The sequence below is a fragment of the Anopheles marshallii genome, chromosome 3 (assembly GCF_943734725.1).
Source record: "Anopheles marshallii chromosome 3, idAnoMarsDA_429_01, whole genome shotgun sequence".
NCBI lineage: Eukaryota > Metazoa > Arthropoda > Insecta > Diptera > Culicidae > Anopheles > Anopheles marshallii.
This window is the reverse complement of record NC_071327.1, coordinates 7711690-7726980: the sequence shown is the minus strand read 5'-3', so window position 1 is coordinate 7726980 and position 15291 is coordinate 7711690. Positions and strand designations below refer to the sequence as shown.

General features: G+C 43.7%; 1 protein-coding gene across 1 annotated transcript in view; it reads right to left on the bottom strand.

Moving 5' to 3' along the window:
- LOC128715355 (protein outspread) overlaps positions 1–15291 on the bottom strand; it is a 177943-nt gene that overhangs the window by 33389 nt on the left and 129263 nt on the right. Inside the window, exons 4-5 of the mRNA XM_053810238.1 lie at positions 14399–14587; positions 14119–14182 (exon numbers count right to left, since the gene is read on the bottom strand). Of these exons, the coding sequence (XP_053666213.1) occupies positions 14119–14182; positions 14399–14587 (253 nt within the window). The remainder of the gene's footprint in view (positions 1–14118; positions 14183–14398; positions 14588–15291) is intronic.

Here is a 15291-nt window from a genome sequence, read left to right as displayed (position 1 = left end):
GTTTATTTATTTTAAGCTTAAGTAAACAAGTAGCATCGAAAAAAAGAAACCGAATCATGTGTAAGGTGAAAAAAACGGATCGAAATACAGTCAAAAATAGGAAACCGGGTTAGATGTGTTTAGTTTTAATTGATATCTCCAATTTCGTATCAAACTAGATTAAATGGCCATCAATGCGATACGCTTTGGCCATGTGTGATTAGATTGTCCTACTATGGAAACGGCGATTAATTAGGAGAAACAAAATCATATCTTCGATCGATCGTGCTACAAAAAAAAACTTCTTTCAGCTACACCTGTGATAGTAAGTGGTCCCGCAAGGTGCAACCCGGTACAATAGGGGAACTGCTTTTGAAACTGGTGTCAGTGCCACCAATTCTTCGCACCGTACATGGACAGACGGGCGAACCTTTAGGCTAGCACCAGATCGCCTCGTACCGCTGCCAAAAGGGACAAACCGGAGCAGATTGGTAGCAAACCCCCGGCCGGACGATCCGTCATAATGGAAAACCGGTCATCCTTCGGCACTGGTGCGGGCTGCTTCAAAAATTCCATCGAAAACAAAAGTTCCTGCACGGGGACGGCGCTGCGCTTAGGGCTCGATAATCGACTGTCGGGCTTATGTTGCTTTGGTGGTAATTGCGCCCGTGTCCAACCGAGCGCCGTTGGCTGCCGATGGTTCAAGGTTTTTTTAATTGCACATTGGCACAATTCCAGCGCGAAGGGGACTCTAAAATCTCTGGCCCCGAAAGCCAGCATCTGCACTGTGGTGCGCGTGTGGTTGGCGGGCGCATATTTGCAGTTGTTATTTTTGTGCTTGTTTTTTGTTGTTTTGTGTGAAACCGGCGAAATAACACACAAGCTATGCGATTCGCGGTTGGTTCCTTCTACATACAACATAAACGAAACAAGCTGTACGACAAGCATGATAATTTTTGGCCGGGCAACCGTGAACCGCGAAGAAGAGACAGGCGCGAGATGGTTCACGTCGGACGAGGTGTTGTAAAGGCGAACAAGTGAGCTGAACACCTGCAATCGGAATCGGAATTCCTTGCCCGCGTGGCGGCATTGACGCATTGCGAAAGTCATGTCGATGGACGTGAAGGGATGTGCTTGAACGGCAGTGCAGCCCTTGAGCGGCGCACACATTGCCATCTGTGTTATTAATAAATAATTCACTATCTTTTCCACAATCAGTGGAGTTTATAGCATTTTTATTGGAAGGTTTTTTTTCTTTATTATTTTGTCCTGTTTGTATGGGATTCGAAACCTCTAACCATGCCATTGATCGGTGTAATCTTAACGTTGTCAGTACAGGACTTGTGAAGGAATATTGGTTTTGTGCACAATCGAAAGATCGTCGTGCATTAATGTCAATAACTTTGCAAGAAGCATTTTTTGTAGTTCATCATTGGTTCGAATAAACTTCAGTTTCAATGATAACTGAAGCCATAAATTTAAGGAAATAAAGCGAATTCAACATACTCTTAAGGGCATCCTCCTTACCATATTGATAACAAAAATGTATCTCATCGATCAATTTCGAATGGTGGCAAAAGAATTGTTATTATAGCATGTTAACATGCCTGACACGAAGGGTGGTGTTCTATTGATTAAAAAATTATTCCAGCTGGAATTCGTGGAAAGAAACACTTGAAAATCGAACTCTGCAATGCAACATAAAAAACAGCTATAAAAAAGATCAAATTTGCGTGCTGTCGATGCATCGATCGTACGATCGATGGAATTAATTTATTTGCAAATGATTGCAACATTTTCTAACTCACGAAAGGCAAAGATCCAAACCAATGCGGCATGGACGCAAAAGGGGAATTCGAAAAGCGAATTATGTTCGACTAATTCCAAATTCTTGTTTGCATTTTCCTTGAATAAAGCAGAATATTCTGACGTAGTGCTCTTACTGTCCGGGACTTTACGATCGAATTCTAACGATGTTCTAACCGAGTTTATCGATTCCATTCCTCTCCAAGCATCGATGAGCGATTTGGAGATGATTTATGTCGTCTGCATGTTGCATTATTCAGTGAACTGTAGGATTGCGTACGGTTGCGTCTTTCCGAGCTGCTTGCCCAAAATTCACGTCAAGATGTATGGCACGGTTAGGTCAAAAAGCAGGCGAGGGATAACAAAGCAACGTAACTGCAGATATTAAGATATCAACCGGGAGAGTGATGCTGATGAGCAGGTATTTGGCGAGGGCCAATTCCCAATCGCGGCATGCATTCGCAATCAGCCTTGCATCAGGCTCGTTAGCAAGCAACGTTCGGACGATGGCAGCAGGTTGCATTATTCATGTTTTGTGGCGGGCATATTTTTTTGCTTATTTCGGTGCAAAGTTTTGTCTTTACAATCTTAAATCCCTGTACCACCTGACCGTACCAAAGGAGAAATAAAAACATTGAACTGAATAAAATTGTCCAGAGGAATGTGTCAACAATGAAGGTGAGTATAATTGCGCAAATATTTCCCCGAGGAATGTGGCAAATCACGTTGATCAATCCGTTTGATATTTTATAAATGGCAAAAAACAGTCCGATTTTTTCTGTTGCAAGATAAAAATTGAGGTATGGATATTGAGATAAAAATTTAGAAGGTAACAAAGGTATGTGGGAAGTTTCCTTCAGAACCAAAGATACTTCAAATTCTAATGTATCATACATCTTGGCGACACAGCTATTAGTCTGCAAAAGTAATCCTTTAACGAACTACCACTGACGACAGTCAGCCGGCATATGTACGGATACTGGGCTACTCTTTGACCTCCGCCAGACAGCTTCTCGCTTGACTGTTTCACCCGGGTGCAGCTCATAAATCGTCCGCATGCCACGACAGTAAACCGCCACATCTCGGCAGCAACCGTCAGCAGTGTTCAAATTACCTAATAGCTTGCAAGTTCTTTTCTGCCACTCCACGAGCACGGGACTCCTGCAACTTAGTCCCGGTGCTTGTGGGGACAAGAATTTCCACGCTCCGAAAAACCTGTCAAACGGTCGAAACTGCAACCGAACGTGCCGAGGGAAGCGAACCGAACTGAATGGTCTTTGCGCACCCCGTGTGGAGCTGGCATAAGGCTGGCGGAGTGGTTTTGGGGTCAGATTTTGCATTTCTGCTAAACCAAGCCATGATTTATGGGACAAAGTCCCGCGCGAGTCTCCCCGTGTGATTTATGGCGCGTGTGCGGTTTCTATTAAATCACCGCTAAATGCTTTCATTATCGATTCCGGCGGAAAGTGGAGAAGACGACGGTTGACATAAGCATTTCTACCTGCATATGCAATCGTTTGCGGGATGTTACACTTTGTCGTCAGTTAGGAGCGCTCTTTCGGTAGTGATAAATATCATGGACGGGGTCCTTTTTTTCCTACAAGAGTCATTCGTTATCCTGATCCGCTAAACATGGCTACCGGAGACTAGTGGATGGAAATTTAATACAGCAAGGTTGCTTGAATTTGGAGCTAACAAATCGTTCCACGCTTATACTTAACCAAAATGGTACACCCCTATTTGTGCGTTGTCTGGTCCAAATTACGTTAAGGGTTTTGCGATTGGAAGCGCAACAAATCACTTACCTGCAAGGAAAAGAAAGGAAGGAAAAGAGAAACGGAACATTAATAAAAAGAACACGACGTTAGCAATATTGCACCTGCGTGAGGCAAATCATAAAAAAAAGAACATGCAGTCAGAAGTCAAATGGCGTGTTTTGCGTCTCTTTATCCCCGGTCCCCCAAACCATGGGGCCTGATAGATGCATATCTCGCACACAATTAAGGCACCTTGTGGCGTGCGGCCGGCACCGCGGGTGGTTCCTCGTTCGTTTCGGGCGCAAAATTCAAGGTCAGTCGTCAACATTTTTGCGCACACCGCTACCACACCGTTCCGAACTGCAGCCTTGGGCGCATAATGAGCGACGGCCCAGCCAACCAGACGACAAAACCAAGATTAGATAAATGGCGATCACGATTAGGCAATTTCGTCTCAGATCTTGTTTTCTTTTTTTTTGGTTTTATGTACATCGCATCGATTAATGGTGGTGGTTTCGGTATTATTCGCAAGGGATAAATTTACAGTACGGGCGCGATCAGTGATTTTGGGCAAGCAAATCGACCGCGGGTTTTGGGTTTGGTTGATTTGTAGTGGATAATTTCGAAGCGTTTAAAAAGTGATTGATGATATGGTGGAAACATTTTGGCAAAGTATTTTTCAATGAAAGCCTCTGATTTGTTGTGAGAGAGCAGGAATAAGACAATGTGATCACATTGGATTACGGAGGTAGAGTAATTTTCGTGTCGGATGAAAATCCTGATCGGTCAATTTATGGAGTATGGAAAATTAGATTAAATTGTTGTATGAACATTGGCATTTAATACTGTGTAACAATTATAATTATGTCCAAAATCAATTGAAAATTAATCCCTCCTAATTAGCATAGTTTTACTACGCACTTATACCTTATTTATAAATAATTTTCTGTTTTATGTTCTATCAACCCAAAACTCTTATGTTATTGAAATAAATGCATTTTTCCAAACAGGACATCATGGCTTTTGTTTATTGGGAATACTGTAGTTATTTGTTTAAAACGATCAAATAGTAATATTAACAACAACTCAACAAGACGTCCGATCTAGGTTCAAATCTCAACTGAATTAGTGTGTTATAAGTCGCCGAAATCGATTGTTCAGTTCTGGATATTTGACGTCAAAATATTTGAAGAAGCGGCAATGGATGCAGTGACAAAACGAACAGAGAGGTTTCAGGTAGGTGTATGAAAGTTCTAGCTCAGCCTGATAGGTGGTGAGCCCAAAAACCTAATCAGTTCTATATATTGCTATCAACTCTCGTGTATTGGATAGAATGTATTTAGCTTTTTATAGCATGAAATTCTACATTGATGCCAGTTCAAGCTAGATTTTATTAGATTAATGTGGCAGGTTCACAATAGTTGTTGGATTGTTAGTGAATTGAATGAATTAAATTAACAAAACAAACTTCGCATGACAGAAGTCTTTCCCTGAAACCCTGACATACAAAACATCGTGTATTAAATTATTTTAAACTCATTGGATTTTAAGATTCCATAGAATAGATATGTCTCAAACAAAATGTAAGTAAAATGTATACATGTAAGTCAGCTGTGATGGTATCTCATAACCATTTTTCGTTAGAATTCATCACAACCAAGTTTCGTTAGATACACAGATAATCAAGATTTTAATACCAGATTTTTCTTCTGTACATTATAAGGCCGATCAATAAAGTCAACGAAGATCCATACGATTCTCTTAAATTGCTTGCCATTGCTGGTACTTTGCATGATGTAATAACCGTTCCGTTTTGCGGTGGAAAATAGGTCATCTGGAAAAACGAACCAATCGTTTCGTCACCGGCTCACATACGCAAGCAAGAAAAACTGTAAGCGGTTTCTCACTATCAACCATAATGAAACCGAAACCGAAAATGGAAAGGAATCACCGCTAGTCGACACTTTCCTGCTGCCTAAACCGATGTGAGCTGGCCGCCGTTCAAACACAGCCGTAACGAAACCGCTCATCGGCCACCGATCTCATATTGGCAGCTTTCGCAGAAACAGAAAGAAGACAAAAAGCACAACAGGGTCGTCACCGTCGCTTTTACTTTCATCCCTTACATTACCCGGTGGCGAGGTGATGGTGGAGTAAAGCAAAAAAAAAACCTTCAGCTTTTAAATACCACCGGAGACGCGATACGGTGACGGCATCGTTGGTTTCGTTTTCACGAACCACGAGATGTTACGATTGCAGTTTCCTTCTTGCAATTACTTTGGAGAAGAATTTTCACCGGCACAAAAGCGAAAACGCCACAAACAACGGGCTAGAGCAAGCCGCGATGGTTTGGAGAAATGGAAAATTATGAAGAAAACACAGCGCCCAGTGAAAATAGCACAGCGAAGGAGAAGGAAAACCGTGCCCCGGATGAAGATCGCCCGGAAAGATCGCGCTCGTTTAGGTTCGTGACTCGAGTGGTACCATTTTATTCTCGTAACGTTTCACTTGTTTTGTCCCCTTGTATCGGGCCGCTTCATCTTTGCGAGATTAATTTACTTTGTGTTTGCTTCATTTTCTTGGTTGTGCGCTTTTGTTTCAGCATTTTCTGCCCGCTCGGTGACAATGTAAGCGACATTAAACGGGTTCGCACATTTGCTGCCACTGGCAGTGACGTTAAATTGTTTAATTGTCGATTGATACATCACAATTATTTTTATTGATTAATTGAATGTTGCTCGATTGAGGTTAAGTTGAGTGAGATGACGGGGTGCGGCCTTTGGTGCCACCATTAAAAAGTTTGCCATCGAGTGGATGGGATTGGTTGCGGAAAAAAAAAATATTCGCGCTAATCTATCAAACGACATAAATCATAGCTCCGATGACATGTGTGTCTGGGAGTGTGTGCGGCGAGTCGAGTTGCAGTCTCGCGCTTGGCTGTGTCAAGCTCACAGCACGATCAAGTCAATCCCGCGAGAAACACCTACGTTGAACAGTGTTGCCGAAACCAAATGGGAGCCCCCCCGTGCGTGGGTTCGTCGCACATTTTTTCGCGCTTTGTTCGTGAATAATAAAAGTTAATAATGAAATAGAATGTCGACTACTGGCACGGGCTGTCTAGCGATCACATCCCACACATTATTACCCCGATGTCGATCTTTTAAAGGTAATTTCCTGCTCTCTAATTTGAATGTTACCGGAGGGGGGAAATCTGTTGCTGCGCGATGCTTAAAACCCGCAAAGAAAGGCGATTAAATTAGCCCGATAAGCGCCCGACAGTGGTGAAGTGGTATCGACATAATTTATGACGAGTAGTAAAATGTGAAACCGTCTCATCTTTCAACGATGAAGCTACCTGGATCGACAGGCGAGGAAAGAGTCCGTTCGGTTATGAAGGCGATTCAAACCAATTCGGTGGAGTGCGAGATAATTTGGAGTTGATGAATGATTAAGACGATACGAGTTGGGTCATTAAACGGGGTGCAGATATGGTGCACGATTTGTGAATTAAATTAAAATGCGAAATAAAGCAATATCAACATCCGTTTGATAGTGTGTCGTTAGGCCAAAGAAATCGCAACCATTATGGTAATTAATTCAATAATTAAAACACAAATCTTTCTTCCGTGTGATACCGATCTGGCACCGAGGTTAGGAATGTTTGCATTCGGATACATTTCAAAATTAACTCGCAAAAACTGATCGGTTATGAGTGGCGGTACAAATTAATTGTCGTTACAGCCAACCTTCCCGTCCGTTCCAATTCCGGCGTTCGAACGTTTGGCACGTGCAGTTAGGCGCTACACGATTCGTACCGGGCGTATGGTTAGATCAAAACTGAACTGCTGGTGCTCCACCCTGATCGATCCGGAAGATATGATTAGCTTGTCGGAAAATGTGGGTCACCGTCGGTCCGTTTCGATTGGAATGCGTGAAACGTGGTGCAGCCACCGCAGCGTCAATGTGTCTTGAGTGTTTTAACCCCAAAGCACTGTACGCGGGTAGGCAACGTTTTCCTGGTTCCGTTCTAAGACGATACAGCCTTTCGAAGGACGGTTCGTTCTACGAAGAAACGTTCTACGGTGTGTTTGCCATTTTGTCTGATCCTGGGTGGCAGCGCATTTCTGGAATTGACATCAATCGCGAAACGGCGATTGAAGGTGGCGGAAGGAAAGGAACTGAGAGCTGACATTTAACAAATTGCACCCCAATCGGATCGTTACCGGTACCCCTAATTGAGACAGACCACCAGGCCCGGGCGAGGTGCCATAATGTGTTAGCGACGTGTGTCATAAGCGCTAAGAACGAAACCGTGGACGAATGGTTTACAAATCGATCGGTCGGAAACCTTCCAGTTGGGGTTCTTTGTTTCCCGAAACTTCTCCTCCTGGTGGCACGATTTGCTCACTCCCTTCTCCGCTACATAACTTCTTTCCGAAGTGGCATTGTTTTTGTTTGCTGTTGTTGTTCGATTGTTTTGTGAGAGAGGGAGCCAATTAGGAAGGAAAAATTAAACTCCACCATGGGATGCAGGCGCCTAGTCCAGCCGGATGCCCAAGCCGTGCCACAATTTGCACGATCCGTGCCGGGTGTCAATGATTGGCCGTAATGGTTGAGTTGAGAAAATTCTTTTGCACCAGAATCGACAGCGTACCCCGGGTAGAATCTGTCTGGCAGTGGTTTTGGCAAAGAATTACTGTTCGTTGCAATAGTTACAATGGCAAATTTTCACCCAAGGAAAGGTCACGCACAGAAAACGCATGGGAAAACCCGACCGGTGTCGGTGTGACCTTCGGTACGGGTTAGGGTGCTCACTTTCAACACCTTGTCTGGTGCACGTCAAAAACGGCTCAACGTCGGAAGCGCGATTCAGGGAAGGATCGTGTGATGCATCTGCAACAGCGCGTTCAAGGTTAGCAACCCCAGAGGTGTTGCTAAACGTCATCTTGTTTGCGTAACATTTTCCCATTGGAAGGAGCTCGCGAGGATGGGGATGGGTCCGTCAGAACATGTCGCTAGTGTGTAGAGCAACGGGAGCACTCGAGAATAGCCTCCGATCCGGTAAGATGCTATCGTCACGACGATCACGAATCGTAGCAAAGGGTTCGTGAGCGACCTTTGGGGCAAAAATCAATCCGTGTTGTTTTAAGCGAAGAAATAAATGTTTTCCGAAGGTGATACGGTAGAGCCGCAAATGTGGGGGGATTGAAGATGCGCTGCTTAATGTCAGTGTGGAGGTTAAGATCGAGTGTACGGGACGAGGGCAATGTGTACCAAACGGAATTGTAAGGCTTCGAAAAATAAATGATATATAAGCTCAAATAGTTGAAAGCCGCTTATCCGTCAAGCTCAAGCTCATCGGGACGAAGGACCTCGGCCAGATAAACGAACAACACGGATTCAAAATAATATATAATGTGGAGTGCATGTACTTGTTGTCTACAAAACATTGCAATATTTTGTAGTTTATTATTGCGAAATAAATTTGTACAAGTTCTGGATTCTCTGGGCTAACTTTAATTTTGCTTGTAGCTCGAATAATTCGACACCCGGTTTTTAAATACCTCTCAAAGAGCGTAGTTTCTTTTTCGAAACATCAGATCAGGATTATACTGGTAGAAACATAGTACAGAATTATTTGTTTTAAAATCATTAAAAGTGTCTTCAGTATAACCATGCTATCTGGCAGGTTCTTGAGCATGCTTTCTAGTAGACTAAACACTTCAAACGCTTTTCCTTCGGTCAGACAAACATTTAATCTTCCAACGGGTTGATCCATTCCATCCATTAAATCGGTATGTGATCGGATAAAACAACAACAACACGTCAATCTCGTATGCCAAACGTTTACCTTCCCCGGCCGGTGTCCGTGACCCGTTCGCCTCTCACGTGCGGTTGAAGGAGGTCTTTGTCAAGAATAAATAAATAAACAAATACATATTCTCCATCACATCCCCCCCTTTACAAGGGCCCACCCTGGTGCGAAATAAAGGTTCGTCTTCTCTTTTTGCGAAACACATATTCTTCTACCAAAACCCGGGTTCCGTGCCAGGAGTTGATCGGGTTGGGGGGCGGTGTGGAAGAGGAAATTAGCAGTCGAGCACGAGATGAGTCCGTTCTTCTGGCGTAGAGCAACCGCAGACGGCAAAGAACATATTTGTTATATTGGATGGGTTTTCAGGCGAGCATCGGGCAGCGAGAAGGGCTCGATTGATTGAGCACGAGCATCAAATGCAGGCGACCACATCTTTGTCATGCGGAACATGCAATCCATCACGACATGCCGGATTAGTACGGTGAGTATCGTTCGTTCTGTCACACTCATTGTCGACTTCAAATAATGATACGATATTGTATGTTTCGTTTATGCCAATGATAAAACCCATATTTTTAGAGTTTAAATTGCGTGGTGTTGTTTTAAGTTCATATGGGATATATTTTTACATTAAAATTGAAACGCACACAAATACCTCAAGGTTCTAAATGAATAGACCAGTGTGGAGAAAATTTGTACCGAACCGTAGCGCGATCGAATCGATTCCGTTCTGACTGTTGGTGTTGTGCAAGCAATCGAGAATAGAACGTTCGCAAGCGAGAACCCATTCTGCGCTTGCAATCGATTCTTGCATTCTACATGACCCTGCCGCGCACCGATTATTTGCATCCCGGCCGTGCACCGGCTATGCAATCGATGGTCATTCGCTCGCGCTGATCTGACATGCGACGAGGGTGGCATCTTTGCGCTTCGGTTGCGGCCAAGGGAGAGAGAGAGAGAGAGAGAATGCACAAAAAGGGGTAGAATTGCGATCGGTGAGGGGACAGATGATGGCGTTGCGCGAGGTCGATTACGATCCGAACCCATGCGATGCGTGATGAAATGCAGTGTGATTGGATTTTCTTCTTGCCTCAAGTGACACCCACCCACCGCAGTCACCTTTCTTCGGCTTATCGTTATTGCGTGAGCAAAGAAAACAATAAAAAAAACCAACCAAAAGGTGTGCCGTCGCGTTTATTCTAACCGATCCGATAGACTGCAATTTCATAAGAGCACGGGTTTTACATAGGGTCTCTGTGTTTATTTTCTAGCGGTACATTTGAATTTTTATTTCCCGCGCCAGTATGGCTGCGGATTGCGAACTGGTAATGTTTCCTAAAGGGGGGGTTGGAATTTGAAGGCGGCAAGTCGGGAGGAACCGTTTTTTGTTGTTGTTTAATCCTAAGATCATTCGCATCTTCCTAAACGGGAAGATCGCTCGTCTTGCGTAACGGGGCGGTTTGAACCGGGAGGAAAATTACTGTTGATTGGTGATGCGCCAAGGGGAAATTGGATGCACATTGCACAATTGGAAAAAAGAGAATTATGAATAAATTTGCATCGGCAATGGCACTTTGGTGCTGTGCGGAGGGAACACAATCGATGGTTTCGATTATGCCGAATGAAGTTTTGATGGAGAGTGGGGAGAGGGACAAGAGCAAGATCAGGGAGAGGATGATGATGATGTTGAACGGCTGAACTTTGCCGCCGTTTGATGTGGGATGCAGGGCGTTACCGGTACTTGTGGCAGGATGATGAATGCACCTGGGACGCCTGGGTAAGTGTGTTTGCTTGCGCATTTGCACTCGTTTGCGTTTATTTGTTGCTGCTCTCAAGAGCAGCATCTTCAACGGGTGCGAATGTTTTCATAATACTTAGATATAAAAATAATCTATCATGGGTTGAGAGTATTACATTCCAACTGGATTAAACTGTAGATTATCAAAATCAAGATGTTCAAGATGTTTTCAAGTTCAAGAATTTAATTGCTAATAAGAAATACATGATTTCAAGTGATTGCGATGAATTTATTTTTAGGAAATAATCCCTAATTTTTGCTTCAATTCAGTATCTTATTTACATTAAATTAAAACATTCAAGAAGCAATATTGCTAGAAAAATGAGAACACAATTAAAATATTCTTTCTTTGTTGCATTTGAAAATGTATTGGTGCCGTGACCAGGATCAGTAAACGACTGGATCAATAAACCAGTTTTAGCAAGGATTTACAATTTGTTTTTGATATTCCAACTAAGAAATTAAAATAGTATTCTATATCGTTGTCATAGAATTATTTAAAGCTAATATAAACATTTGCACAATTCGTATCATAGATTGCTAAAAAAAGTGTACATAAAAAGGGCACCTACTGACGTTTGTTCTTTAAGCATCCAGTAGAACCAACGCTTACAAGCAATCAGTCGAATGACAAATCTGTTTTTCCACCATTCCACCCAACCTAACTGCAAGCCTACCTAACGGTTCTGCCTCAACACGTAATGGCAGCAATTTTTCCCGCAATTTCTCATAATCGAACCTCGGGTTTCCATTGCTCATCATTGCATCCGAATGCAACCTCAGGACAGTAGAAAACAGTCTTCGCTGCCGTATCACCAATTTGTGCAAAACCAAGACTAGCAAGCTCCAGTGGAACCCTTTCACCTCCTTTCTTCCATGCATCCAGCAGCATAAAACAAACGAGTGAAAAATGGGAAGAAAAACGAGCCGAGAAATGACATTGGCCGCCTGTGCACCCGGAGGGACCGTTTGTTCTTTTCGAACATCGTCGTTACGAGATGATCGTCCCGGCGATCGGTCGGGATTTGTTGGAGATTATGCTTCATAGCTTCTAAATTGGTGCTCGATTGTGTAATACATGGTGAGTTGCTAGGGAAAGGAATGGGACAGCAGCAATGTGTCCATTCTGTTCGGTGCGACCTGTTTCGACGATAGTGAAACTTGTTTCATCTAAGTTCTCAGATCCGATCCGTTGGTAACGCCGTTCGGTGGTAAGGGTTTGTGGAACATTTGTCGTTACTTATGTTGCCCGTGTCGCAGAAAAGCGCCCGTGATTGTGCGTTGTGCATTGAGCGAGCGAGCGAGCAAGCGACGAACCCTAGCATATATTCCTTTTTTTTCGTACAACAACATCGGGGCCGATCCAGCGGGACGGAATAAATCGGCAATGCAATACACAATAATAACATCATTACGTCGCTATCGGAACCGCTTGGGTTCAGGCATCTTGCAGTGCAGCATAACGATGCTCCCAAGCCGGATGAAAACGGGGTCCAGAATGGTCCCCGAAGCGTACGAAAGATCCAACGTCAAATCGGTGATCACGCATCGGGTAGAATAGAATGTGAAGTACAGCCTGATTGCATTTCCAAATGCAGCAACACAAGCGCCTCGGTGTGTGAGAGTCTTCTGGTTTTTCTTCCCGCATTGAGAGAGTGGAAAGAAAAACACTCACAAAACCACAAAAACGGGGTTGCTTTCCTCGAAGGTGGCAAGAACGGAAAATGGCAAAAGAGCGGGCGAAATGTTCTACATGTCAAAATCTTTTATTATTATTGATTGCATAACGGGGTTTATATCATTTCTTTTTTGCACCCCTTGCCTTCTGCGCCGCTTCCTGCTTCCGCGGTAGATTTTCACCGGCGTTGGCTAAGATAAATCGATCGTGGCGATCGGTGGGGTCCATTTGCGGTTTGAGATGCATCTAGGGGTTCATCCCGTCAGTGGAAGAAGCATTGAATTGGACACTTGGGATTTAGGTTGGCGGCTTGGAAAGCGGCCTTTAAAGAGGCAGAAATTCTTCAGAACGAGCGTGTGGTCTTCGTGTGTGTGTGTGTGTGAGTGTTGAGGATCGAAGAAAAGATCACGCTGTGGAGGGAGTCCCGTCACATCCCGGAAGAGGACCACGAATCAATGAGTTGGGAATGATAAATAAAACGAAAAAGAGCACAGTTGGCGGCCCGGTCCCAAACATCATCATCGTCATCACTTCAATTCACCCCCCATAGGCATTACCCCGGAACGCCGGAAGCCCGAAGGGAAATGGAAGAAAGTCCAGCAGTAACCTCCCAACCCATTTCTAAAAAAAACTAACAAAAGTTACGAAAGAACTGATACCAAATGCGGCCTTTCAGCAATGGAAATAAATCTTTAGAAAAAGATCTTGAATAAAAGAAATCTTTTTTTTTCCTGAAAGTAAAAGAACAAGATACTTTCCGATCGAGGTTTTGTGTGGTATCAGGTGGCGGGAGTGAAAAAAACGCCTGTATGCCTCTCCCCAAGCGTTCATCCACACATTCGTACGGCAAATGGAACACATTGTAACTTCACGCCATATTAGCGGTGCTTTTGCAGAATAGGTGTGCGGGCTTTTTACCGACTCGCATTCTGCGCACTAGCTTCTGGTCAGTACCAAGGGGCCCTCCATGACGGAACCAATCGTCATGTAACGGGATTCGTTCATCCATCCCTTCACCCAAAGCCGGGGGAATCAATTTTCGCACCCGTGAAACGTAAGAATGATTGATTTAACAACGCGGATTCGACGCTTCACTGACCGTCTCGGTACGGGTGGTGAATCCGAAAACAAAAAAACAAAAAAGGTTTACAACCTGTGTCATCCACCGACCCGCAACCACCCACAACGTGCGTGGGGAAAGTCTTGCTGCTTTTTTGCAAAAAGGAAAGGAATCTCCACAACGCAAACCGAAAGCGGAATGAAGCGAAAAGAACAATCTACTTACTTTGAGCCTGCAGAATCGTGGTCGCCTGTCCGCCGGGGAACGTTGCATTCCGCTTGTGACGACCCTGCAAAGATGTGAAACAGTGCCACAGTGAGTAGTGAGCGGGATATGTTGAAGTTTCGCATGTTTTTTTGGGTAACTTTTTTGTGAGGTATAGAATGGCCAACACAAAAAAATGAAAGGAATAAAGAAAGAAAGCATATCGATCATATGCAATTACACGCGTACATGGGTTGATTGATGAAAGGAATGGAAATCGGGCAGTGATGCATTTACGTACCTTGGATTTGGGAAAGGCTACCAGCACGTTGAACCACCATTTCGACTCCTCCGGGCAGGTACCCTTCACGAAGGTTACACGATCCGGTGCGGTGATGGCGATCGAGTGCGGGTGGCTGGTGATGTTGTCGGCTGTGGTCACCTCCAGGACCTTCGTCATGTCGATTATGGCCTGTGGAATCGTTTCGGGCTGTTTTGGGAGGGAGAAAAGCATGACATTAGTTTGATCAGTGACAATTTGACGATCAGTGACAATTTGACATAGATATTTCCTAACAGATCTCAGACCTACAGCAAACAGAATTTGAAGTTAATTAAACTTCTACTTTCAAACTTTTCTACCTTATTAATCACATTAAACCTAACCTTATTAACCTACATATCAATACAACAAGGATTTCGAATTTCGAATTGTAGCTGATAGGGATTACTTTTATAAAAACATATTCGCCAACTCGTTGCTAAGGAGAGCTGGTGCAGATAAGATTCGATACACCACCTTCCGTGTATTGGAACGAAAAGCATGACATAATACCATGAGATGTACTGCAATGTGATAAATAAGATGCAAGTTGTTGCACATCTTTGGCCACACGAATGTGATCAATAAAGCACCGCAAAGTATCCAAATGCAATGGCGTAACACATATTTATCTGCAAATAAGCACCAAAATCAAACTTAATTAACATTCACTGGCTGAAGATCTCTCAATCTTGTTTTTTGTCCCGATCGTACCATAATTTCAGACGATCGATACCGTGCGATGCAGACACAAATATGCCGGAAAACAATAACACACGATGGTTTCACGCAGGGTTCCATCGCTGTGTGCTGCTAAATTGCATCAATAAAACCGTTAAATTAGTTTACAGAAAATCTCCATCCAGTGAGGG